Source organism: Corythoichthys intestinalis, chromosome 19, assembly GCF_030265065.1.
Source record: "Corythoichthys intestinalis isolate RoL2023-P3 chromosome 19, ASM3026506v1, whole genome shotgun sequence".
Classification (NCBI taxonomy): domain Eukaryota; kingdom Metazoa; phylum Chordata; class Actinopteri; order Syngnathiformes; family Syngnathidae; genus Corythoichthys; species Corythoichthys intestinalis.
The window spans coordinates 5,490,832-5,516,134 of NC_080413.1; the positions used below are offsets into that span (position 1 = coordinate 5,490,832).

Here is a 25,303-nt window from a genome sequence, read left to right on the forward strand (position 1 = left end):
TACCATACCTAGTAATGAAACAACTGGAACAATAACTGAAGAAATAATTTGCACAGAACATGAATTTTGATTATTATTTACATCTATAGCGCTGCTATGCATGCTAGGAGGCATGTTGGACAACAATGTTGACAGCAGGTGGCCACTGAGGTTTATGTGATGGCCAAATCTCAACTTCTTGAAGCAATGAAGCTTTGCAGCCAATTGATTCAAAGCTTCATGGTGTTCATTTGCTCTTATGACAGTCTTATGATGCCGCTGTCAAATAAAGTGGTATTGGTTAATGTCTTTTGGTGTAACTATCCATGGGGGATTATAGTCAGGTGCGCCTTATAGTCTGGAAATTACGGTAAACTGGGAGGACCCGGCTGTTAATACTCCGTGCCATTGACTGGGCTAAACATCCAATCCATTTAGCGCCGGCAGTGGCAGCCAATGATTTAAAAAGTGACATTGAAATGCCCAGAAATTAAAAAAAATAGCAAGGAACCAAAAACCTTATCAGGAATTTGCATTTTCTAGTTTGAGTTTTGAAGTGTTTCAACTTGCATCTCAAAATGCTTCCGTTTTCCTTTTTCTGATTTAGGCGGTGTCGGACAATATGACCGAAGCTCACATTTTGGATCTGTCCAATCGCTTCTACACGCTGATACCGCACGACTTCGGCATGAAGAAGCCGCCGCTGCTCAGCAATTTGGAGTACATCCAGGTACTAATTTGGCCACCGTACTCTCTGCGTACCTGTGTGTAAATACGTATGCGTCCCCGTACAGGCTAAAGTTCAAATGCTGGACAATTTGTTGGACATCGAAGTGGCCTACAGCCTGCTGAGGGGAGGAGCGCAAGATAACGAAAGCGATCCTATCGACATTAACTACGAACAACTCAAGACGAAGATCGAGGTCGGGAGGCTTACAAATTAAATTTTTAAGTTGTTCGCTGCCATTGAAGGCGATTGACGTCCAATTCGTTTGAACTGGAAGAGTTGGCAGCGAATGAACGAACGTTCATTCGCTGCCAACTCTCCCACTTCAAATGGATTGGACATCTAATCGTGATGAACTCATTTAAATTCACATAAGAAGTCAATCGATGTCAATAGCACTCAGATAGTTAGCAAGGATGTTTCATGTATGTTTCTCAGGTGGTGGATAAGAGCACACAGGAAGCGGACATCATTGTGCAGTACGTTAAGAACACGCATGCGGCCACGCATAATACGTATACACTGGAAGTACAAGAGGTAAGTATGTAATATTAAACTGTGATAATTAGGGGTGTGACAAAATATCGAAATGGTGATCTGTTGTGATACTTTGTTTCCCAAAAGGTTATCGATATGCTCCTGCAAGAATCGAGATATCATTAGGCATGTGCAGGTTACCGGTTTCACGGTTTACCGTGGTGTGAAAACGTTGTGGTTTCAAAACCACAAAAATTTTCCGTCAGACCGTAGTATGGTATTCGCTATTTTTTCATGTGTCAAAAATGCAACCAGAAGTGGCTTGGCGCGTACTTCCGGTTTGTGGCTGTGTGTGAAAGTGACGCTATCGGCTAGACAGCCAGTGAACCCAAAAACAAATACTCCAGGGTGTTGGAAGTAAATAATTGTTGAAATCTGCTGTTGACAAAATGGGATTATTTGCGTATTGGCAGACTTGAGCAAGTGGCAGCATCGTGAAACGGTGACTTTGAGCAAGTAAACGATGTGCTATTTTCGGAACCATGCTGATGAAAGTGAGTCTTCCAGCTCAGATGAGGAATCTCAATAGCAGATTTCAAGAAGGCATTTGTACAGGAGACGCCATTTAAAAAAAAAAAAAAAAAAAAAAAGTTCATAATTGTTTCTGTTAGACTAGAAGCTAGGTGTATGTACACCTAACTTTGCTAAAAGAACACAAAGGAAGTCGATGTCGCTTTTTTGGAGTTTGGTAGATGCTCTCCTGGTTGCTGTAATACCATCCTTCTTTAGGCGAAAACAAGGTAATATCAGGCATGAAAATCTCTCACCTTTCGGCGAAATTCGCCGTTTTGAAGTCAAGAAGGGCGACCTACGTGAATTGCGTAGATCCGAGGAGAAATTCTTTTTGGGAGGGGGGGGGGGGTCGGGAGGTTTTATTTAATTATTATTATTATCATCACGTGATTAACTTAGTATGTAAACTGATCGGTTCTTTAAAAAAGTGACACGGACAGTCAGCAAATCCTTCTAGATGCTTCGCTGACGAGAACCAATCATCGGCCCAAGCTGCGTTCCATTATTCCAAACGCGCGCACTCCTTACGCGTGTACATGGAGTGCTCGGAGAGCCTTCGGTTGCATTGCAAAGCTGCGAAAACAAAAAGCAGGCCTTATCCGCATTCGGCCAGACCAGAGCGCAGCATACACACTTGCCTGTATTTGCCAGCAGATTGAATTTGGTGAGTAATGGTTTCAATCGTTTTCACGTTTTGCGATATAAAAAACTTACTGCCATTCGTTGCAGCTTGCGTTGAACACTGCCAGAGCTAGCCAAATCTCCCATGAAAAAAAATAGCTCCCGTTAAATTGGCGTCAAGCTTGTGTATTTAGCGGTAATACAAACGAAGAAACACACTGTTGAGTCAAATTAAGCGGCATTCTCTCGGATGGAGGGGTAGAGCCTAGTTCGGGCCTAAAAAATCCAGCCCGACCCGACACAGCCCGCTGGTATTGAGGCCCGACCCGGCCCGAGCTCGATCACTTAACTAGATTTGCAGGCCCGAACCCGAAAAACCCGATTTTTTTTTTTTTTTTTTTTTTTTTTTTTTTTTTTTGAGTGACGCGGAAAAAACGCAGCAGCAGCAGCAATTTATTTTCATTTCTTCGAGTTGGCAGAAAAAAACGCAAGTTTTCTTAATGTTTAAATAATCTACATATTTTTGGGAGAATTATCAAAGCATTCACACAACGAAATAACGCTGGGAAAGTTTGTTAAACATATTTCTGAGTGTGTGGGATATTGTTCTCACATGGACGCGCCTCTCTGACAAGGAAATGAAAATGAGGGCGGCGCCTCGGCCGTGCGCAAACGGTACAGCGGGAGGACAAGAATAAAGAGCGGCCGGCGCCACGGCGTTGGTGCACACGCACAAGCAAAAGCGCAATACAGAGAGCCTGCTCTCCATTTTTTTTTTTTTTTTTTTGAGTGACGTGGAAAAAAACGTAGCAGTAGCAATTTATTTTCATTTATTCGAGTTGGCAGAAAAAAACGCAAGTTTTCTTAATGTTTAAATATTCTACATATTTTTCTGAGAATTATCAAAGCATTCACACAACGAAATAACGCTGGGAAAGTTTGTTAAACATATTTCTGAGTGTGTGGGATATTGTTCTCACATGGACGCGCCTCTCTGACAAGGAAATGAAAATGAGGGCGGCGCCTCGGCCATGCGCAAACGGTACAGCGGGAGGACAAGAATAAAAAGCGGCCGGCGCCACGGCGTTTGTGCACACGCACAAGCAGAAGCGCAATACAGAGAGCCTGCTCTCCATTTTTTTTTTTTTTTTTTTTTTAAATAATTTATTAGTCCGGCATGGCGGCCCGACCCGAACTGACCCGAACGTGAATGCTTAAAATGTGGGCACAAAATCTAACCTCTATGGAAGGGGCGCATCACATCGCTCCCGTCGTCCGCCGGAGACGCGTTATTTTCGGCTTGGATTTGAGCTGACGGCCGGTGTCGGCACAACAGCGGCCCGACGAGTGGTGGGAATGAGTCCTGCTTCTTAAAGCTTTTCAGAAATACAGGGATCCCTCGTTTTTCGCGGTTAATGGGGACCAGAACCCGCCGCAATAAGTGAAAACCGCGAAGTAGCGCCCCCCCCCCCTTTTTTTTTTTTTTTGGGCGTGTTCAATGCATTTATTCAGATTTTACATTGGAAAAAAGATATATATATATATATGACATTTTTTTTCACTTTTTTCACCAAAGTATCATTTATAAATGGTTTTCAAGCACTTCAAAATGTAAGAATTATGATAAGTTTTAAACATGTTACTGCCCCACCGAATTATTTTTAAACAAGAATAAAGTAGTTAGAAAATGCTTGGCTTTATTAAAAGCTTCATAGTGAGTCTACTCAAACCCTCTCAGGCTTTGGTAAACGGTGATTGGCACATGTGCAAAGTTTTTCTTTTTATATATATTTTTTTGTTTGAAGCAACTTATTTGATTGAATAATAAAGACACAAATGTCCTAGCCAAAATGTGGCCCAAATGCAAAACATAAATGGAAAAATTTGTTTCAATCAAGAAAAATAGTTTTCAAATGCTTTTTTTGTCTCAAATTTATTATTGCAATCAAAAACTTTTTTTTGTTTTTTTTTTATTGAAGCTACTTTTTGGGATTAAAAGTATATACTGTATTTTGATTGAAGCAACTTTGTTTTTTGATTGAATAATAAAAACACAAATCTAACTATCGTCATTGAGTGAGAAAGAAATTAAGAAAGCTTTAAAACTAAAAGCCACCGGGGGAGTCTGTTTTTTTTAAAATATTTATATTTCATTACATAGAAATGCGTCGTAGGGAAGGGAGATTGAGGGATAAAAAAAGGAGTTAGATGAGGCTGCTAAAGGCAGTGGATACCTCATCAGCTGGGTGAATAGCAGACCTGGTAAGAACAAGTTTGCAAGGATAGTCGGGTATTAAATCCAATTATAAACACAATTACAATGTTATTTTTCTATAAGATTTTTATGTCATTGCTTTATTAATCATTAGGTGCTAGAGTTGTTAAGTATGGATGATAATGAAATAATAGTTTTAAGAAAACTGCTGTTGGTGGCTCAGTGACCATCTGATGTGGTTTGTTCTCAGATGAACAAGTTGAGGAAGGAAGTTTTGATGCAGAGGTTGAAGGAAGAAAAGAGGCAGACTGACTGAGTCACAGCCAGAAAGTGTTGATGACAGTTTTGATTTCCATTCACTGTTGCCCCCTCCCAATTAAAGTATGTCACAGTCGCAGCCAATTATTATCTAAAGCTGGTTAAAATTTAAGTTATGTTGTTTGAAGGTGTATTAAATACTTGTTCATGTGCCCCTTTTGATCTACGAGCACCCACCCCTCCACCGGTCTCTGCATGGCCCTGCTGAAACACAGTGTGGGTCGACAGAGCTCAATATTTTGTTGGGGTGTACAATACAGTGTACTGGAACATATTTCCTCCACACCCTTCTCACCTTTTTAACCCCTGACCCATTTTCATGCCTGTAATATAGAACATAAAATAGAATACATAGACTATATAAGGAAAGGCTGACTAGACAGAAGTTACCCTATCTGGTGACTAACTATAATAAGGAAAGCATAAATGTTAACTGTGGGCAAAATCATTCTAACAGTTTCTTAAATGGCATGTTTTAAGTTTTCTGTTACTATAAATACTTGGTTTTAGTGGATTGTTAAAAAGCTCCCTGTATAGGGTGCAGTGCCTGCTTTTGAAGAAATTGAAGGCTTTCATTTTCTTATAGTGCAGAAAATAAGGTAGTTTTTTTGCTAGTACAGTTTAAAAATGAAAAAAAAAAAAAAAAAAAAAATTGGCTTTACCATTGTAAAAAAAACCAATACAGGCACTAGAATCAAAAATATTTCAAGACAAAATCACAAATATGAGAATAAAGTTGCAAATTCCACATAACAGAAAAAGTACTTTTATCTTACCAGTTGATTTCATGCTACATGTATTGAGTTCAACGGGCTTTGGTTTCAGATCTTCAAAATCAACCGCGAGGGAGAGCGCCAGCGCTTCCAGCCCTTCGAGGAGCTGCACAATCGCCAGCTGCTTTGGCACGGCTCGCGAACCACCAATTACGCTGGCATCCTCTCTCAAGGTCTTCGCATCGCGCCGCCGGAAGCCCCCGTGGTAAGTTTTAACATCTATGCTACACTTCTTATTCTGTCAGAAACATTTCCTAAAATCCACTTGTGGTTTATCGCTCGGGTAGACCGGCTACATGTTCGGCAAAGGCGTGTACTTTGCCGACATGGTGTCCAAGAGCGCCAACTACTGTCACACCTCGCAGTCGGACCCCGTCGGACTTCTGCTGCTGGCCGAAGTCGCCCTAGGCAACATGTGAGTAACCGTATAGAATTTTTACATAAAAAGGAAAAACAAAGTGATGTTAATTTTTCTGTCTTATTTTTTCACTTTTATTGCAGGCATGAACTGAAAAAGGCCTCCCACGTCACCAAACTACCAAAGGGCAAACACAGTGTTAAAGGTGCGACGCTTGCAAAAAATGTTCGAGCTTCCTAATTGTAAAAAATTTGTAAGAATCAAATTTCAGTATTCTGTGGAATTGCACCGGTGCCAAAGAAATTTTATTATGATTTGAGAAAAAATCCTGAACATTATTTTCCTGGAATCGCTTTTAATTATGAGGGGAAAAAAATCCTACGATACTATAAGAAACTATTAATTTCTTAATAATTAAGATTATAAAAGAAGTTACTTTTAGGTTAATTTTTCGTGTAGAAAACACTTTTTTTAAATTGGGTAAACTTGAGAATTTTTGTTTTAATGAGAATATAACGAATTATTACAAAAAATCGAATCTTTTTAGAATTAAGTTGCAATATTTAAAAACTACAGTATTTCTTCTAGAATAGGTTAACAAGTTTTATTTTTTGGGGGGGGGGGGGGTCATGTTTAGATAGATAGCTAATTGGCAGCTAGCTAGATGGCTATTAGCCAGGTAGCTAGCTGGATAGACGGATATTACCCAGGTAGCTAGCTGGATGGATGGCTATTAGCCAGGTAGCCAGCTGGATAGACGGCTCTTAGCCAGGTAGCTAGAAAGACGGCTATTAGCCAGGTAAGTAGCTAGAAAGACGGCTATTAGCCAGGTAGGTAGCTGGATGAATGGCTAGCTATTAGCCAGGTGTGTAGCTGGATGAATGGCTATTAGCCAGGTAGGTAGCTGGATGGACGGCTTTTAGCCAGGTAGGTAGCTGGATGGACGGCTTTTAGCCAGGTAGGTAGCTGGATGGACAGCTATTAGCCAGGTAGGTAGCTGGATGGACGGCTATTAGCCAGGTAGCTAGCTGGATGGACGGCTATTAGCCAGGTAGCTAGCTGGATGGACGGCTATCAGCCAGGTAGCTAGATGGATGGACGGCTATTAGCCAGGTAGCTAGCTGGATGGACGGGTATCAGCCAGGTAGCTAGATGGATAGACGGCTCTTAGCCAGGTAGCTAGAAAGACGGCTATTAGCCAGGTAAGTAGCTAGAAAGACGGCTATTAGCCAGGTAGGTAGCTGGATGAATGGCTAGCTATTAGCCAGGTGTGTAGCTGGATGAATGGCTATTAGCCAGGTAGGTAGCTGGATGGACGGCTTTTAGCCAGGTAGGTAGCTGGATGGACGGCTATTAGCCAGGTAGGTAGCTGGATGGACGGCTATTAGCCAGGTAGGTAGCTGGATGGACGGCTATTAGCCAGGTAGGTAGCTGGATGGACGGCTATCAGCCAGGTAGCTAGATGGATGGACGGCTATTAGCCAGGTAGCTAGATGGATGGACGGCTATTAGCCAGGTAGCTAGCTGGATGGACGGCTATTAGCCAGGTAGCTAGATGGATGGACGGCTATTAGCCAGGTAGCTAGATGGATGGACGGCTATTAGCCAGGTAGCTAGAAAGACGGATATTAGCCAGGTAGCTAGCTGGATAGACGGCTATTAGCCAGGTAGCTAGCTGGATGGACGGCTATTAGCCAGGTAGCTAGCTGGATGGACGGCTATCAGCCAGGTAGCTAGATGGATGGACGGCTATTAGCCAGGTAGCTAGCTGGATGGACGGCTATCAGCCAGGTAGCTAGATGGATAGACGGCTCTTAGCCAGGTAGCTAGAAAGACGGCTATTAGCCAGGTAAGTAGCTAGAAAGACGGCTATTAGCCAGGTAGGTAGCTGGATGAATGGCTAGCTATTAGCCAGGTGTGTAGCTGGATGAATGGCTATTAGCCAGGTAGGTAGCTGGATGGACGGCTTTTAGCCAGGTAGGTAGCTGGATGGACGGCTTTTAGCCAGGTAGGTAGCTGGATGGACGGCTATTAGCCAGGTAGGTAGCTGGATGGACGGCTATTAGCCAGGTAGCTAGCTGGATGGACGGCTATCAGCCAGGTAGCTAGATGGATGGACGGCTATTAGCCAGGTAGCTAGCTGGATGGACGGCTATTAGCCAGGTAGCTAGCTGGATGGACGGCTATTAGCCAGGTAGCTAGATGGATGGACGGCTATTAGCCAGGTAGCTAGAAAGACGGATATTAGCCAGGTAGCTAGCTGGATAGACGGCTATTAGCCAGGTAGCTAGCCTTGATTGTCCCATAGGGAAATTCATTTTCACATTCTGTCATCACTAACATTAATACAAAGCTACAGCATTTCATACTTGACATATATGTTCATATATTTGCAAATTAATGCTAAATTTACAAGAATAACATTGTAAATTACAGGAAAAGACAAAAGTCTGAAGAAATGTGTCGAAATATCACATGGAAAAGCCATCAATTGAGGTTTGTTTTATTTTTCCTGGCAGGTTTGGGTAGAACCGCACCCGAGTTGAGCGCCACCACCACATTAGATGGCGTCCAAGTGCCGTTGGGAAAAGGCGTCAACACCAACATTGATGATACAAGTCTACTGTACAACGAGTATCCTTTAACACCACACGCTAACCTTATTTGCTTTATTGTTATTAACGTAATATTCCATCATTTATTTTCCTTAACCGTCGTCACAGATACATCGTGTACGATGTAGCCCAAATAAACCTCAAGTATCTCTTGAAGATTAAGTTCAACTATCAAACGTCTTTGTGGTGAGCGGCGGAAACGGGAGCGCCGTCATCCAAGGGGCTTCGCTTTGATTCCAATATGTTCTTAGGTCACTTTATGCTACTTATCAGCAGGTTTGTATCCCGTTAGCGGTGCCTTGTGATATCACTCGAAATACGGTTTTCAGCTTAAATGTTAGTTTCTCATTGGAAAGACGACTGTTTGGTATCCCGTTAGCGGGGCCTTGCGATATCACTGGAAATCCCGGTTTTCAGCTTGAATGGTACTTAGTTTCTCGTTGAAAAGACAACTGTTAGTATGCTAGGTTAAGAGCGGGGAAAATAACACAGCCAAATAACAACATTTCACTTATTGGCTGCTGTTGGCAGTGTAATCCATCAAGTTAAGACCATGTTTCTACCAACTGCTTTAATACACTGAACGTGCGCATTCTTGGTTACATTTTAAAATACTGTACTCCAACTCCTTGACATGTATATATTTGCATTGTTTTGTCCTCTTCTGTAGCAAAAATAAATACTCTTCCTAAGCAGCAATATATTGTGTTCTGGATGTCGTTTTAATAAGGTTGACTACACATAAAAGATGGAAAATTGAATGTATGTTTAGTTTTGAATAAAGACTGCACAATGAGATTAATAATTAGCATGTTTGGCTAACAATTTGAACGGGTTTTCGTGCCTTCTGTCTTTAATCTGGCACACTATTAAGGAAAACTAAGGGGGAACAAAAAGTATATCCTGAGCTAATCTGGCTCAATTCTACCACAAATATATGTACAGTACTTTTAAAATGGTTATTTTTTTAGTTTTAATAAAGCTAATATCAGAGGTTGGTAGTAATGCATTACATTTACTCTGTAACATGAGTAACTTTTTGAGAAAAAATTACTTCGAGTAGTTTTAACACACAATAGTTTTGAGTAGATTTGTGAAGAAACAATACTCTTACACCGCTACTTTAGGCTACACTACAGTCGTTACATTTTTCCCTCTTCATTCTACATACTGACTTTATTTTTGCCTGAGATGTCGACAGTGGCTGTCTCAGTTCCACCAATTTCACCGCATGCGTGACTCTATTATACCAATCAGACTCAGAGGTAACAATGTTTTTTCTCCACTAGAGGGAACTCATACTCTTTGGACAGGTGATGTTTTATAGTGTTGTTCTGGTCTGAATTTGATGATTTTTGTGTCCTCTTTTTAATAATACTTCATAAAGATGAAATTGTGCAGAGAGAAAAAACTAAAAAAATCAGACAATGTAAGCAGCTACTCACAGTGTTAGTCATTACTTGAGTACTGTAATTTTCGGACTATGAGCCGCTACTTTTTTCCCTTATTTTGAATCCTGTGGTTTCTAGTCCACTGCGGCTCATTTGTTGATTTATTTGGGTTAATAGGCAACACTTGACAGCGGTGTCGTAACACTGCCATAAGACCATCATTATTATGACATGACACGATCATGGGTATAAATGAATGCTTATGACAAATATCATTAAGTGTTGCCCGGCAAATGATGTCTCTAACTCCATTTACGGTATATCCAGCTCAGATCTTTTACATCCATTCAAAAGTGAGATCATTTGCCAGATGACACAAAATGATTGTAATAAGGATTCATTCATTCTCATGGCAGTGTCATGTCATAATTATTAAGGTCTCATGACAGTCTTTTGGCACCACTGTCAAATAAAGTGTTAATAAACACCATAACTAGCAATTAATGAAACAACTGGAACAGTAAATGAAAAAATTAGCACAGAACATGAATTTTGATTATTTACATCTGCAGTGCTGCAATGCATGCTAAGAGGCTTGTTGGACGACAACAGTGTTGACAGCAGGTGGCAGCAGAGCTTGACTGGGAGCAGTGATGGCCAAATGAAGCTTCTTGAAACAATTCTATTCATCTGCAAAGCTTCATGATGGTTCATTTGCTTTTATGACAGTCTTATGATGCCGCTGTCAAATTAAGTGTTATCGTTTCATATCTTTTGGTGTAACTATCCCATAATGCAGTGAGGACAGCTGCGGCTTATACTCTAGTGCGGCTTATCTATGAACATGCCGTTTTCGTGTCAAATTTGGTGGGTGGCGATTTATAGTTCGAAAATTAAGGTATTCTTTTCAACGAATACTTTTTTACTTGTACTTGAGTAAAGTTTTGGATGACTTATATTTGAGTAATGTTATGTAAAGTAACACTACTCTTACTTGAGTAAGTTTTTGGCTACTCTATCCACCTCTGGGTAATATTTTATTACATGAATTACACGTGTATAGTCAGGTTAACGCTATCTGGTGGAAAATTAATCATTCTACCGTCATTATGAAGTGTAAATCAACAAAAATGCAGAAAATAAATAATTTTAGGTTCAATTACGTGAAACTGGGTCATTAGCTTGATGATTTGTGTTTACTATTATCGCTGAGTAACTGTTGTTTTTATTCTAAATAGAGCATTTAATTGCTGAAAATAGGTCATTAGAATGCAATGTAATTTTAAATGAACAAAAAATAACCACAATTGTTGTGTTTTATTCGCCGTAAAATAAACAAAAAAAGATAAAAAGTAGACGAATGAACCTCCGGGCACCGTCCCGACCCAGAATGCATTTTGACAAGCTCTTTGAAAAAGCGGCGCGGCTGATTCAAGATGGCGGAGATGGACCAGCTGTTGGACGAGAGTGAGTAAAACAAGGCGAAATTCCGACGAGTTTCGCTTTGTTATTACCCTCGGAATTCCCTCTGTTAACGCCCACCGCTCACGCCCCCGTGGCTTCCTCCTCTATTTATTTAACGAAGTTTTTTAAAAGATAATTAACACCAAGTTAGAGGCACCACCACCGGTCTTTTCCAAACCCCGGAGTCGCTTTGGCTAGCTTGTTAGCATGAGCGGCTAACGAAAGCTAACACGGGAGTTTGTCAAGTTTGGTTTACTTCCACTGGGTAAACAAATAACGTTAGCCTAGCCGCCTGATAGCACCTGCTAATAACAAAAGAACTCTAGGAAGGTCTTCATAGTGGGATAAATACACTCACGCTTAGCAAGGTTAGCTTGTTCCGCTACTCGTCCTGCTCTTAAGTTTCCTATTTTATTATCTTCGTGTTATAAATATCGATACAGTGAGATTACGGTCGTTTATTAAGTGCCTATCGACTTGAGTCGACCTCTTGTGTATACGCTGAGAATGAAGTATTTCTTCTTGTTTTGACACTGCAATATAGTTGAACGTCTCGGTGGTTCACCCAGCTGTGGCCGTAACATTACCCGTGCATGACAGCTCGATTGTCGGCATAGGCCTCAGTGGTGGAGACCGGGCTGCTCGCTGTTTAAAGAGCAACAATTTTGTTATTGGAATTGTTTAAAAACTGTGTCATTATCCTCCTCGTCTCTGTGTTAGGTTCCTCGGCAGAAGCACTTGTCAGTTTAAAAGGTATGTGGCTTTTTAAAATTAGCATTTGAGATTCATTTTATCCCAAAACAACATTACTCATCGTTTTTAAATTGAATTCTAAGAAGGTTAATGTGTGGATTTTATCAGGTTAAAAGGGAAAACTTGAATTTTCTATTGACCTAAAACTATTTGTAAATATTTTATTGATGCTAGTAACACAAGATTGGACTGTTGCAACAACATTACGTATTTGAATAATTTTACAATCAATCGAGTAATATGCTCAGTTTTTCATTAATAATCAAGATATTGGATGAAAAAAAAAACGCCTTTTCATTTCTATGTGTTGTTAAATACTAGCAAAAGCCACTGGATGAGCGTGAATGTAATGCTTAAACTGAAAATTTACTCTGCTTTTGATATTAATTCTGAATAACCTTACAGAAGGGAGTTTATCAAACACTCTAAATGAAAAGAACTTCCCAAGAGCTCACAACACCAGGGGACGCCAGTCCACCCTCACCATGGAAACGGCAAGTTGTTTTGTTCACATCATGCTAAAAAATAAGGAGCAGTTATCTTCATAAACATCCATTTTTGCCCTCACAGCCCCCTCGAGGCTCAAAGAGGAGTCGGTACGAGGATGACCATCCACCCCAGCGTCTTCCGTCCAGGTCACCACGAAGGACCCAAAGGGTTAACACTACACCGCAGGTTTATAAAAACACAATATGTATGATTAAGTGTTCATCGTAACAAAATATTAAATAGTCTTTTTTTTTTTTTTTCCCGTTTCTTGCAGAAATTTACCAGTGTGGTGACGCCTGATAAGAAGTCATCGCAGAGAATAGGGTTGAGGTTAAGAAACCTCCTCAAGCTACCCAAAGCTCACAAGTGGTGCATCTATGAATGGTTCTACTCCAATATCGACAGGTCAACTATACAAACCAATATTAGTTGTAATTTTAATTAGGGATGGGAACTTATGTTTACTTCACGAGCCGATTTGATTTGCGATACAAGACTCACGATAACGATCTTATGATATGGCGATACAGCAATTATCGCTACACGGGTAATAAACAGAAAAACAAGCTGTTTTTATTCTTCTGCTGTAAATCTGAATGAGTTTATCACTTGCAGACGTCCAATCTGTTTGAACTGGGAGGGTGGCAGCGAATTAATATTTGTTCATTCGTTGCCCTCCCTCCCACTCGTTTGCATGAAGTAGTAGCTCGTTTCTTTGAAATACGAGCTCATTCAAACCGCGGAGTACTAGTTCGCTAGCTACCTACGATGCTAGCCCTCCCGCCCACTCTCTGGCACGCCTGTGCACCGTGCTAGCCCTCCCGCCCGCCTGCCTGCTTGCCCGCCCGCTTTGCTAGCCCGTGCACCGTGCTAGCTAGATCGCCCAAGCGGCGTGCTTGCCCTCCTGCTCGCTGGATCGCTTGGGCGCCGTGCTAGCCCTCCTTCCTGCTCGCGGACGTGCCGTGCTAGTCACCCGCCGTGCTAGCTGGATCGCCCGTGCGCCGTGATAGTTCGCCTGCCCGCCGTGCTACACCGTGCGCTGTGCTAGCCTGCTCGCCCACGGCCTGGGCTAGCTCGTGCGCCGTGCTAGCTAGATCGCCCAAGCGGAGTGCTTGCCCTCCTGCTCGCTGGATCGCTTGCGCGCTGTGTTAGCCCTCCTTCCTGCTCGCGGACGTGCCGTGCTAGTCACCCGCCGCTCACTGGCTCGCCCGCGCGACGTGCTAGCCCTCCCACCCGCTAACCGGCCGGCCCGCCTGCCCGCCCGCCATGCTAGCCCTCCCTCCCGCTCGCTCGCTGTGTCGCCCGCGCGACGTCCTAGCCCTCCTGCTCGCTGTGTCGCCCGCGCGATGTGCTAGCCCGCCTGATCGTTCGCCAGCACGGACGCCGTGCTAGCCCTCCCGCCCGCTGGCTCGCCCGCGCAACATGCTAACCCGTTCTTGCGCGCAGTGTACAAGCTCGCCTGCGCACAAGGGTACAAGTTCATTCACACAAACAATTTGCACACAAGGTAATTTTCTATCATTCATGTCATGCCTGGAGCTCCGTATGTATCGATTCTTGGTGGGAGTATATCGATAGCCTTTTGGGCTACAAAGTTGTTATATAGCACCTTTTCGATATATTGTCACACGCCCAATACACAAAGCATGAGCACCATTTTGTGGGGTGCCTTTTATATGGGAAAAAAGCGGTTTTTATACCAATTTCCTTTCTTCTTTTTTTTTTGTCTCGCAGGCCTCTCTTTGAGGGCGACAATGAATTTTGCCTGTGTCTGAAGGAGTCGTTCCCAAACTTGAAAACCAGGAAGTTAACGCGTGTGGAATGGGGGACCATTCGGAGACTGATGGGAAAACCCAGACGGTAAGTGAGCTGAGTTTGTAATTAATTTGAACCGTTTTAACTTTGCAGTCAAAGAACCGAAGAACTGTTTTTGTCCAGGTGCTCGTCGGCGTTCTTCGCTGAGGAGCGGACGGCTCTGAAGCAGAAGAGACAAAAAATGCGTCTGCTACAGCACAGGAAGTTGTCGGACGTGTCCAACTGCAAAGATCTTCCTGAGGAGATTCCGCTTCCTCTTATCATAGGAACCAAAGTCACTGGTAACAATGACACAACACATTCAAGTGCTCCAGTTAAGATTAGAAAATTACTTTACGTTGAAAATAATCCAGATGGAATGATATGAAAAAAGGTCGTGACTTTTTTTCTTATGCCAGATTGCCCACCTCTTCTATACATATTGATTTCACAAATTGTGCGTTTCGACAGCTCGACTACGAGGCGTTCACGACGGCTTGTTCACCGGGCAGATCGACGCAGTGGACACCAGCGCCGCCACGTACCGCGTCACCTTTGACCGCAGCGGCCTTGGAACTCACAACGTGCCTGACTACGAAGTTCTTGTATGTTCCGAAATTCATACGCTAGCTCCAAAATGTTTTTAAATTTTAACTCCTAGTCAAAATTGATTAAACATCCATCTCCTTCAATGACTGTGAATGTTTTTTTTTTCTTAAACCACTATTGTTTCAGAGCAATGAGCCCAATGACACGATGCCCATTTCAGCTTTTGCTCAAAAACACCGGATGACGCGCTACATGCAAAATCTCTTGACTCCACCTCGAGGTCCCTATCCGTCCGCGACCACTCCCGTCCTGATGGTACTTTCACATCACAGTGACAAAAAAAAACATAATTGTACGTCAAAAGAATCACGTCCACTTTTTTTTTCCTTTACCTTCACAGGACCATGACCCACTTATCAATCAGTCACCATGGCGGACTAAGCTACCCGGTGCAGACGGAGAAACCCTTGGAGGATTTCCTGTCAAGTTCCTGGTCCAAGTGGTAAGCACATGTTTTTAAGCAAGGGTCTCAAACTCTATTTATTTATTTGTGTGCATTGCCTTACGCCACTGACAATGACATTCTCCTGTTTCGACAATCTATCACCATATGCCCTGTCTTTCTTCTATATTATATCCTCTGGTTGTCTTACGTCTCTGACCGTTCTTGGAGGTCATTTACATTGCTATTTTTGTGTAGTGATCGCAAATGCTACTCAGTGACAGCCAACAAACACTTTTAATTTTTTTCAGTAATGACAAATCTTAATTCTAAAATTTATTTACACTTCCCCCTTGCTAAAGTTGTTTTTTACAACAGAAAATGTAACAACAGTGGCAGTCAGATGCCATTTTAATTTTTTTCAGGTCATTCATTCTAAGACAGAAGCAGCACGGCAAAACGCCACGCTATAAAATAAAAATATCAAAATAGCTTACCTCTTTGTACTCTGTAGGACCATGCCCCCCAACAAAATGTTTACTGCATACGTAGCTGGCGTTAAACTGATCTTTTGAATGTCCGCACAAGTTGATCAATTCTTCACATTTTTTCCTCCGAGTTTTTGGCTTCGGGAAATGTATGAAGAAAACATCATTCATATGTCGTTATGTCTAGAGTCGTTTCTGCCCGTTCCATAGCAGCAGTATTTACTCGACATGTTCTTTTTTGTAAAATTACCGGTAGAAAACAAGCAGTAATAACATGGATTGTATGCGTGGGCGTGTCTATGTTGACACACTTCCGGGTTATGTTGGCGACGTCACGGTCTAAAAATAGCATTCGTGAGGTACGCTATTCCTGGTTGTTCTGCCTGACAGGCAAGTTGTAGCTCATTCATAGAGCATATGGTGAATTACTTGCTTTTCTTTTGACATTGGCCCTGTAAGACCAGAGACTTGTGGACTACTTCACGGACTAATTTTTTTGACCAGTTATATTCGTACAGTCTACCTGTCAAAATGGAATTGGCATCAAGCACCGTCAATGGCAGCCAATGAACTGTGTATGACCCAAAAATGCCACGAAACCAACAGGGCGTGACCAGAAATCAATCCAAAAAAAGTCCTAAAAATTCCTAAATTTCACTTAATGGAACTAGTGTTTGAGGTAAGTTTACCAGGGTGCTGTTTTAAGTTTTAACACAAAAAACTGAAATCTTTGAAGTAAAACACAGTTGATTTCCTTATTGAGATTGGCAATCCAGACAATCTTCCTTATAACCCAAAATCCTTTTTCTTTCTCCATTACCAGACAAGGTTGTCCAAGATCCTGATGATCAAGAAAGAGCACATCAAGCACTTGAAAGAAATGAACACTGAAGCAGAAAAAATGGTAAAAACTTTGCAGTTGCCACAATGGAATGTGAATGTAGAGTGAGACGCTAAAGTAGCTTTTCTTGTTCCAGAAATCGTACGCTTTACCCATTGAGCTGGACTTCCAGAAGCGCTACGCCACAACGGTGCTCGAGCTGGAGCAACTCAATAAAGATCTCAAAAAAGTCTCGCATGAAGTGAAGCAGTTCTGTTGTGAGGTGAGTCAGTAGATGTTTTTCTTTTGAAAAAAACCCACCAACTTGTTTCCATCCATTTCATCATACGACGAAATCCTGAAATGCATCCTTTTAATGCTTCTATTCCCAGCTCTCTCCAGACCTGGGTCTTCTCCCCTCCGACCACCCGGCAGACTTGCGGCAGCACTGCGAGGACGAAGCCCGGCAAATGGTGCAGCTGAGCGACTCGTCAAAGGACGGCCAGCAAAGCGTGACCAACGGCAACCTCAAGCAACTCGTCTCCAGCCTGACGGCTCTGCTGCTCCAGATCAAGGTGCGAGTCTGTCCCAGCTCGCTTGTTGCATTGACAGAAAATCTCTTGAACGGGAACGTGCTTGTTTTTCAGTGTCTGGCAGATGGTGGAGACCTGAATTCATTTGAGTTCAAATCGCTAACAGAGTCGCTAAATGACATAAAAGCGTCCATCGATCCCTCCAACCTCAGGTAGATTTCTTCCTCACAGCTTCTGTAAATACAGGTAGTCCTCCACTTACGAACACGTTCCATTTCTACTAAGAGTGGAACGGTAGATGTATCTGTATTGAACGGTTTCAGTACGGGGTGCTCGGTTCGGAACGGAGGCATACCGAACGAGTTTCTGACGTAATGTAACCCTTACTTTTCGAGGCTGTGAGTTGATCGGGTTACAGTTTCTTTGTGTAGATTATATTTACTCCGTCTTCTCTACTATAATTAGGACCAACAAGGTAGGACAGTATAACCCAGAAACGTCAACGGCACGACAACGTGGCCGCCACGAGAACGCAGATAAACGCGGGCGTGAAAGTCAATCAGCAAATGCACACCAGTCGCAGTGCGGCCGCGTGTTAGACGCGTCCCAGAAGCGGCTCAACGCGACGCATGCGAAAAGAACGGCAGAGTTTATTATTTGACGCGAGACGCGGCCCTCCTGCGTCAATACTACTAGCTAGGATCAGGCAGACCGGAAGTCACTCGTATAAAAATACGGTGGATCTGGTCGATTTTAAAACTAATATGCAATCGTAACCCACTTTTTGAGTCCATCAGATCTCGAGTGGTAGATCGGGGCACAGTTGACTTGTCTTTGTTGATTTACTGCTGTCTTCTCTGCTATAATAATAACCAACATGGCCCCGTGTTCAATACAAAACTCTCCTACCACAGCAAAACAAGTAGGAACTAATATTCACATAGGAACTAAAGTTATACACCATAAAATATACAATATAAATGAATTCCACATCACATTTGTAAAATATAAACACATAATAAAATAAATGATAGCCCATTTAAATTAAATAAATTGAAATGAGCTAAAACACCTGTAATTAAATAATAAGAATAATACACAGATCCTGCTTACACAATTAAATTAATTATTTTCTGTGTGGCGCTTGAGAAAATCCACCAATAAAGCTTTTGAAAACCATTCATAAGAAAAATGATTCATTGAGGCATTTCATTTGTAAAATACATGTTAAAATCTTTGTCATTGGGATTGCTTTTCTCTTTAGCACAGGACTTCTTTTTTCTTCTTTCAGAAAGAAAGCTGACCAATACGCGGGGTCTGAAAGGCAAATTGTTGTTGGATTATTATCTTTAAATACCCGCTACTTTTTGAGCAGAATTCTAGCTTTGTATAGGCTAATGTTCCTATTGTTGAAAGCACAAAAGTGTGTAATAAACAACTAGCACATTTATATTTTGCATTTTGTTTTCTTACTGTACCGAAAATGAACCGAACTGTGACCTCAAAACCGAGGTACGTACCGAACCGAGATTTTTGTCTACCGTTACACCCCTAATTTCTACGCTGGTGACATAACCCGAAATTCCGCGTAAGTCTGAAAGAACCCTGTCTGCACCCCTAAAAACCCTCTAACTATCAAAATAAGTATCCAAAAACATGGATTATACATAGAGGTGCAACGATTAATCGACAACTATTTTGGTCACCAGAAGCTCTTCTAAATTATATAACTTCTCAGTTGTAAATATAATCAGATTTCTTATATTTTTGTTAAGTCAAAGTAGGACATGAACAAAACTCAGCGTTTACTTTGGAAGACAACAATTCATACTTTTGCACATTTTCGGACATCTTCCTGTCTAATTAGCTTCTTAATAAGGCAGCAGCAACTAATCAATTAATAAATTAGTTGCCAACAAATTTGATAATCGATACAGTTGTAGACTACAGTTTAGAAGGCTGTATTAAAATATTATTTTTGAGGGGAATAGTCATCCATTTTGTGTTCATTTTTACTTACAACATGGCTAAAACAACTTTGAGGGAAACTTGAAGGTAATTGAAAAAAGTGACTTATCCGATTAATCGTTTCATTAATCGTCCGATTAATCTATTGTGACGATAATCCTTGCTTGCAGCCCTAATTATACGTCATTGTACTGTCTTCGCCAAGACCCTGGAGCTAAGTCCTAGCTAGACAGCAAGCAAAACTCTCATTTTTCCGCTCTCTCTCACTCGGCTGCGCGACTTCTACATGGGCTATTACTTGCGTGCGGAAGTACTACCTGCTCTTCGCTTCCTCCACCATAATTAAAGCATGCAGCACAAAAGAAAAAGTCAACATTATATGCCAAAGTGCAGAACAGTCATATTGATAAAATGAAGTCAAAAATTAGACACGGTGAGGTACAATAAGGTGCTGTTTATGTGACAGAAGAAAGACTGGAGACAATGGCGGACGAGACTCCATCATGTAAATCGGGTACATCGTAATCTGGGGACTACCTGTAAATATAAATATTAATGATTAATAATATAGTTATTAAAATGTGACTAAAAACTAAACATTAAAACCAGAAATACAGAGTTGTTACACTCGAAAGTTAATATTTAATGGAGTTTAACTCATTGCCTGCCATTGACATGGATAGACGTCTAATTCATTTAATCAGGCAGGACTTGCTCTGAAGGCTCATCTCTCAGTGGCATTGACGGTGCTCGCAGTCCAATTCATTTTGACTGGGACAGAGGGGAAGAAAGTACGTTCATTCACCCCTTCCAGTCGAACTGGATTGGGCGTCGAGCACCGTGAATGGCATCCAATTAGTTGGGTGGCCTGTAAGGTATTCTTTAAAGGGAACCACGGATAGAAGGACATGTAGTTCTTAAAAGATACATCTTAGTACGAGTTATAAAAAGTATGTAGTTTTAAATTAATTAGGGATCAAGCCTATGAGTGCGTTTTGTCCTAACCCTTAATCCACAGTGGGGTGTAAGGCAGAGAGAAAGGAGAGTGGACGCAGGCGTTCAGAATCGTAGCTCGGACCATGCCGGTATATTGGCATAAGCTTCGGCAACTCCTTCACAACAAACATAATTATCATATAGTGAAAATACAACAAAAATAATATTCATATCTTTCAAAAAAAATTCACAAAAAGAAAAGTGCTTCAATCTGTATTAATGAGGCCCTATCCCACAGTTAACAATCAAAAGAGAACTGGTATTCACAAATTCACAATCAAAATAGATATGCAAAATACACATAAAACTAGACTTTGGTCAAACTATTCAAATATTTTAGCAACTCGTTTAGCTTAACAAATGAACTAGATGGCAATATTTAGTCACAATATACAAACTATGATGCTGGGAGCCAACAAAATGCACTCATTGGCTTGATCTCTTATTAATTTAAAACTCGCCATTGACACGTGGTGTATTTAAATTTACCTTACATAGTTAACGAGTGACACTGTGAAGTACGACAGCGTGGACATGCGTTGTCGACAACAATCGCGAGCTACTAGTTTTTTTTTTTTTTTAATTTAAAATTTTATTAACACGAAAACATCAAGAGGGGTTTTAACATCAAATAACACGTCCTAACATTTATCTGTCAAGAACTACATGTCTTTCTATCCGTGGTACCCTTTAAAAAAATAAACAAATAATGAATGACAGAATTACTAACAAATTCTGCAAGTTTGATCATAATCCCTTTATTCGTTCTTAAGTTATCTTGAACAAAAACACTACTATATTGTTTTTTTTTTTTTTAAACTAACCTATTATATGTTTTATTGCTTTTAGTTGCTTCCAGAACAGCGTGGAGATCCACGTGGCGCACATCCAGAGCGGCCTGAGCCAACTGGGCAATTTACACGCGTTTGCTGCCAACAACACCAACGCCGTATGAGCTTGCAGGTGCTCGCACAAACACAAGTGCACGAGATCACCGTTAGCGCACCCGGAACCGTCGTTTTATCTTAGAGAAAACGACCGCCACACAAAAAAAAAATTGTCGGCTCTTCCTTGTGCCAAACGTCATTTGTTAAAGAGTTGCTATGTATTTATTTATTACAGAACCCACGTTTTGCTCGGTTAGCTTTTGCTCTGAGCGCAGGTTTAAAAAAAATGTTTAATAAAATTGTAGATAATTGTAAATTTCCATGAAAATATTCCTATTGTTGGCTTTTTTTTGTAATTTTTCTGTGCACTCAAAAAGAGACTTTGGTATTTTTTCAAAATGAAAAAAAAAAAAATCATTTCTGCATTTGTCGCCTAGACTGTTCCAGATATAAAATCGCCATGTATATATGTTTGTGTTTTTGTATTAAACATATCGTTGGCAAGATTGCTAAGTATTGTAGTTTTTGGATAATGATGTGTTTACGGATGTGTTTATCACGAGTAGACGTCCAATCCATTTGAAGTGGAAGGCTTGGCAGCGAACAAACATTCATTCCCACTTCAAATGTTTGGGACCTCTAAAGCAGTCAATGGCAGCAAAAAACTAACAAGGAAAATGCCAAAATATACTCCATTACTATCAAGAATATCATGATACGATATGGTTTGCGATACAAGGCTCACGGTAACCATGATCTCACGATATGGCAATGCAACAATTATAGGTACACGGGTCAGGAAATCAATCTTCGATATTCTACAACTAAACAGAAAAGCAATAATTCAAATGATGTTAGCACTAGTAGATGTCCAATCCATTTGATGTGGGAGAGTGGCAGCAAACATCCCTCCCTCTTCAAACAGTTTAGACATTTGTGACATCCGCCAATAAGTTAATTTTGGGGCATTTCAGTTCATTTCCTGATCATTTTCGGCCACTTAATCTGCATTTAAAGGCAGCTGAAACGAATACTTGATTAACTCGAGTTTAAAAACTGATCCGAGTAATTTTTATTCACCCCGAGTAATTGTTTAATTTTGACGGCTCTAAGCATCACATTTTGCCCGGAATACTTTTAATGCGGTACAGCGCGCTGATGTCACATGCGTAGAGGGAGAAGCAATTTAAAAAAAAAAAAAAAAACAATTACTGCAGCCGGCAGTCGCTACTAACGACGCCGACGTTGCTAAAAAAAGTGTTTGCATTATTTTCATTGATTTTGATGGATACACGGCCCTCTAGTCTACCTAATTCACATGGCGGAATCCATCTGCTCCCTGTTAAGACCAACACAAGCTGAGTTTTTGTTTGAGCTAATGATTTTTTGAAAGCATTTGTAATTTAGTTTACAGGTATATTTAGCCATTTTTTGCGGGAATATATGTCTGAACCATTTGTTCAGGCAAAATCCAGCACCCACTTGGCCCTTTCTGGAATCGGTTTGACACCTGTGTTGTACATAGATCCTTTTTTTTTATATACAGTATACTGTGTGAGGCTCAGCCCAGGTATTTTAATTTTTTATGTCCCTTATCAGATTACTCGATTATTTGAAATAAATAGTTCATCGATTAATCGGCTACTAAAATAATCGATAGCTGCAGCCCTATTTCCAGTGAACGAACGTTCCCAGTCTAAATGGATTGGGCGTCGAGCGCCGCCTTAAAATTACCTGAGACACTATTATGGTGGAAGATTTTGGTAGCAATTTGTTGGTCCCTTTTTAAAAACACTGACCCCTTTTTAAAACGATATCTCGATTCTTGGCAGGACCATATCAGTAACCTTTTAGGATACAAAGTATGACGATATATCACCATTTCAATATTTTGTCACACCTCTAGTGTCTATGTTAGCTCATTGGCTGCCATTGACAGCTCTAAATTAATTTTGACTTGGTGGGGCAAATGAACCAACATTCATCCTCCCTAAGGTGGTCGATGGCAACCAATGAGTTTAATTTTGGGGTATTTCAGGTCATTTGCTGTTGATTTTCAGTCGCTTCCTGTTATTTTTTTGGCATTTCTGGGTCACCAGTTGATTTTGGGTTACAAAACAAACTGACCCGAGAATCTCCCCAAATGAATAGGCTGTAATGCAAACTCAACAGGAAGTGTCCTGTTAATGCTCTAAAATGAACAGAGGGTGACCTGTAAATTCCCTGCATTTGACATAGACATCCAATCGGACCACTGTATCGATAATTGTCTCGCCATATCATGAGTTCATTATTTGTATCGCGTTTCGTGAGGTACCCAAAGGTTACTTTTGAAGTAGCACTGTAATTGACTGTCGATACTTCTGCAATCATCTGGATATAACATTGCAGTATCACTACTTTGACACTTTTGACAGCCTCACCAAAGGCATGCAGCTCACTGGCCTATAAAATTCTATATACAGTGGGGCAAATAAGTAGTTAGCCAACCACTAATTGTGCAAGTTCTCCCACTTGAAAATATTAGAGAGGCCTGTAATTGTCAACATAGGTAAACCTCAACCATGGGAGACAAAATGTGGAAAATCAGAAAATCACATTGTTTGATTTTTAAAGAATTTATTTGCAAATCATGGTGGAAAGTAAGTATTAGGTCAATACCAAAAGTTCATCTCAATACTTTGTTATGTACCCTTTGTTGGCAATAACGGAGGCCAAGCGTTTTCTGCAAGTCTTCACAAGCTTTTCACACACTGTTGCTGCTATTTTGACCCATTCCTCCATGCAGATCTCCTCTAGAGCATTGATGTTTTTGGGGCTGTCGTTGGGCAACACCGCCTTTCAACTCTCTTCACAGATTTTCTATGGGGTTGAGATCTGGAGACTGGCTAGGCCACTCCAGGACCTTGAAATGCTTCTTATGAAGCTACTCCTTTGTTGCTCTGGTTGTGTGTTTGAGATCATTGCCATGCTGAAAGACCCAGCCACGTCTCATCTCCAATGCCCTTGCTGATGGAAGGAGATTTTCACTCAAAATCTCTCGATACATGGCCCCATTCATTCTTTCATTTACACAGATCAGTCGTCCTGGTCCCTTTGCAGAAAAACAGCCCCAAAGCATGATGTTTCCACCCCTCTGCTTCACAGTGATGTTTCCACCCCTCTGCTTCACAGTGGGTATGGTGTTCTTCGGATGCAATTCAGTATTCTTTCTCCTCCAAACACTAGAACCTGTGTTTTTACTCTAAAGTTCTATTTTGGTTTCATCTGACCATAACACATTCTCCCAGTCAATCATCCAAATGCTCTCTAGCGAACCGCAGACGGGCCTGGACGTGTACTGGCTTCAGCAGGAGGACACGTCTGGCAGTGCAGGATTTGAGGCCCTGGCGGCGCATTGTGTTACTGATAGTGGCATGTGTTACTGTGGTCCCAGCTCTCTGTAGGTCATTCAATAGGGCCTGCGTGTGGTTCTGGGATTTTTGCTCACCGTTCTTGTTATCATTTTGACGCCACGGGGTGAGCTCTTGCATGGAGCCCCAGATCGAGGGAGATTATCAGTGGTCTTCTATGTCTTCCATTTTCTAATAATTGCTCCCACTGTTGATTTCTTTACACCAAGCGTTTTACCAATTGCAGATTCAATCTTCCCAGCCTGGTTCAGGTCTACAATGTTGTCTCTGGTGTCCTTCGACAGCTCTTTGGTCTTGGCCATAGTGGAGTTTGGAGTGTGACTGACTGAGATTGTGGACAGGTGTCTTTTATACCGATAATGAGTTAAAACAGGTGCCAATAATACAGGTTACTAGTGGAGCCTCGTTAGACCTCGTTAGAAGAAGTTAGACCTCTTTGACAGCCAGAAATCTTGCTTGTTTGCAGGTGACTAAATACTTTTTTCCACTCTGATTTGGAACTACATTCTTTAAAAATCAAACAGTGTTCTGTTTTTTTTCCCACATAAAAACATTGGATTCAAGAGGAATGAAGAATTTTATTACAATATTACAATAAATAGAAGATATTTCATATAACAGTATCGTTGTTTCCAAATTCTGTTGGCACAATTTCTTGTT

General features: G+C 41.2%; 2 protein-coding genes across 3 annotated transcripts in view; both read left to right on the forward strand.

Moving 5' to 3' along the window:
* LOC130908015 (poly [ADP-ribose] polymerase 1-like) overlaps positions 1 to 9,373 on the forward strand; it is a 32,829-nt gene extending 23,456 nt beyond the window's left edge. Inside the window, exons 14-21 of the mRNA XM_057823604.1 lie at positions 587 to 709; positions 774 to 902; positions 1,145 to 1,243; positions 5,736 to 5,888; positions 5,971 to 6,098; positions 6,185 to 6,246; positions 8,561 to 8,675; positions 8,765 to 9,373. Of these exons, the coding sequence (XP_057679587.1) occupies positions 587 to 709; positions 774 to 902; positions 1,145 to 1,243; positions 5,736 to 5,888; positions 5,971 to 6,098; positions 6,185 to 6,246; positions 8,561 to 8,675; positions 8,765 to 8,846 (891 nt within the window). The 3' untranslated portion in view covers positions 8,847 to 9,373. The remainder of the gene's footprint in view (positions 1 to 586; positions 710 to 773; positions 903 to 1,144; positions 1,244 to 5,735; positions 5,889 to 5,970; positions 6,099 to 6,184; positions 6,247 to 8,560; positions 8,676 to 8,764) is intronic.
* A 2,064-nt stretch (positions 9,374 to 11,437) lies between these two features.
* On the forward strand, positions 11,438 to 21,805 carry lin9 (lin-9 DREAM MuvB core complex component). Of its 2 annotated transcripts, none has more exons than XM_057823022.1 (15): positions 11,438 to 11,514; positions 12,232 to 12,264; positions 12,670 to 12,758; positions 12,835 to 12,939; positions 13,028 to 13,158; positions 14,488 to 14,613; positions 14,692 to 14,849; positions 15,019 to 15,152; positions 15,283 to 15,411; positions 15,497 to 15,598; positions 16,850 to 16,930; positions 17,004 to 17,129; positions 17,239 to 17,421; positions 17,494 to 17,591; positions 21,193 to 21,805. In XM_057823022.1, exons 1-15 carry the CDS (start codon positions 11,484 to 11,486, stop codon positions 21,296 to 21,298), a joined length of 1,632 nt encoding a protein of 543 aa, XP_057679005.1. In that variant the 5' UTR covers positions 11,438 to 11,483; the 3' UTR covers positions 21,299 to 21,805. The 2 variants fall into 2 exon arrangements, with proteins under 2 accessions (XP_057679005.1, XP_057679006.1); XM_057823023.1 differs by lacking the exon at positions 11,438 to 11,514 and adding an exon at positions 11,538 to 11,879 and having other exon boundaries at positions 21,193 to 21,804.
* Positions 21,806 to 25,303: the final 3,498 nt, after the last annotated feature.

Excerpts from the sequence above, each read along its gene's own strand:
- lin9 (XM_057823022.1), top strand. The coding sequence starts at position 11,484 with ATGGCGGAGATGGACCAGCTGTTGGACGAGA. Across the intron at positions 14,850-15,018 it reads CATAGGAACCAAAGTCACTG|CTCGACTACGAGGCGTTCAC; the intron begins GTAACAATGACA and ends GCGTTTCGACAG. Across the intron at positions 16,931-17,003 it reads ACACTGAAGCAGAAAAAATG|AAATCGTACGCTTTACCCAT; the intron begins GTAAAAACTTTG and ends TTCTTGTTCCAG.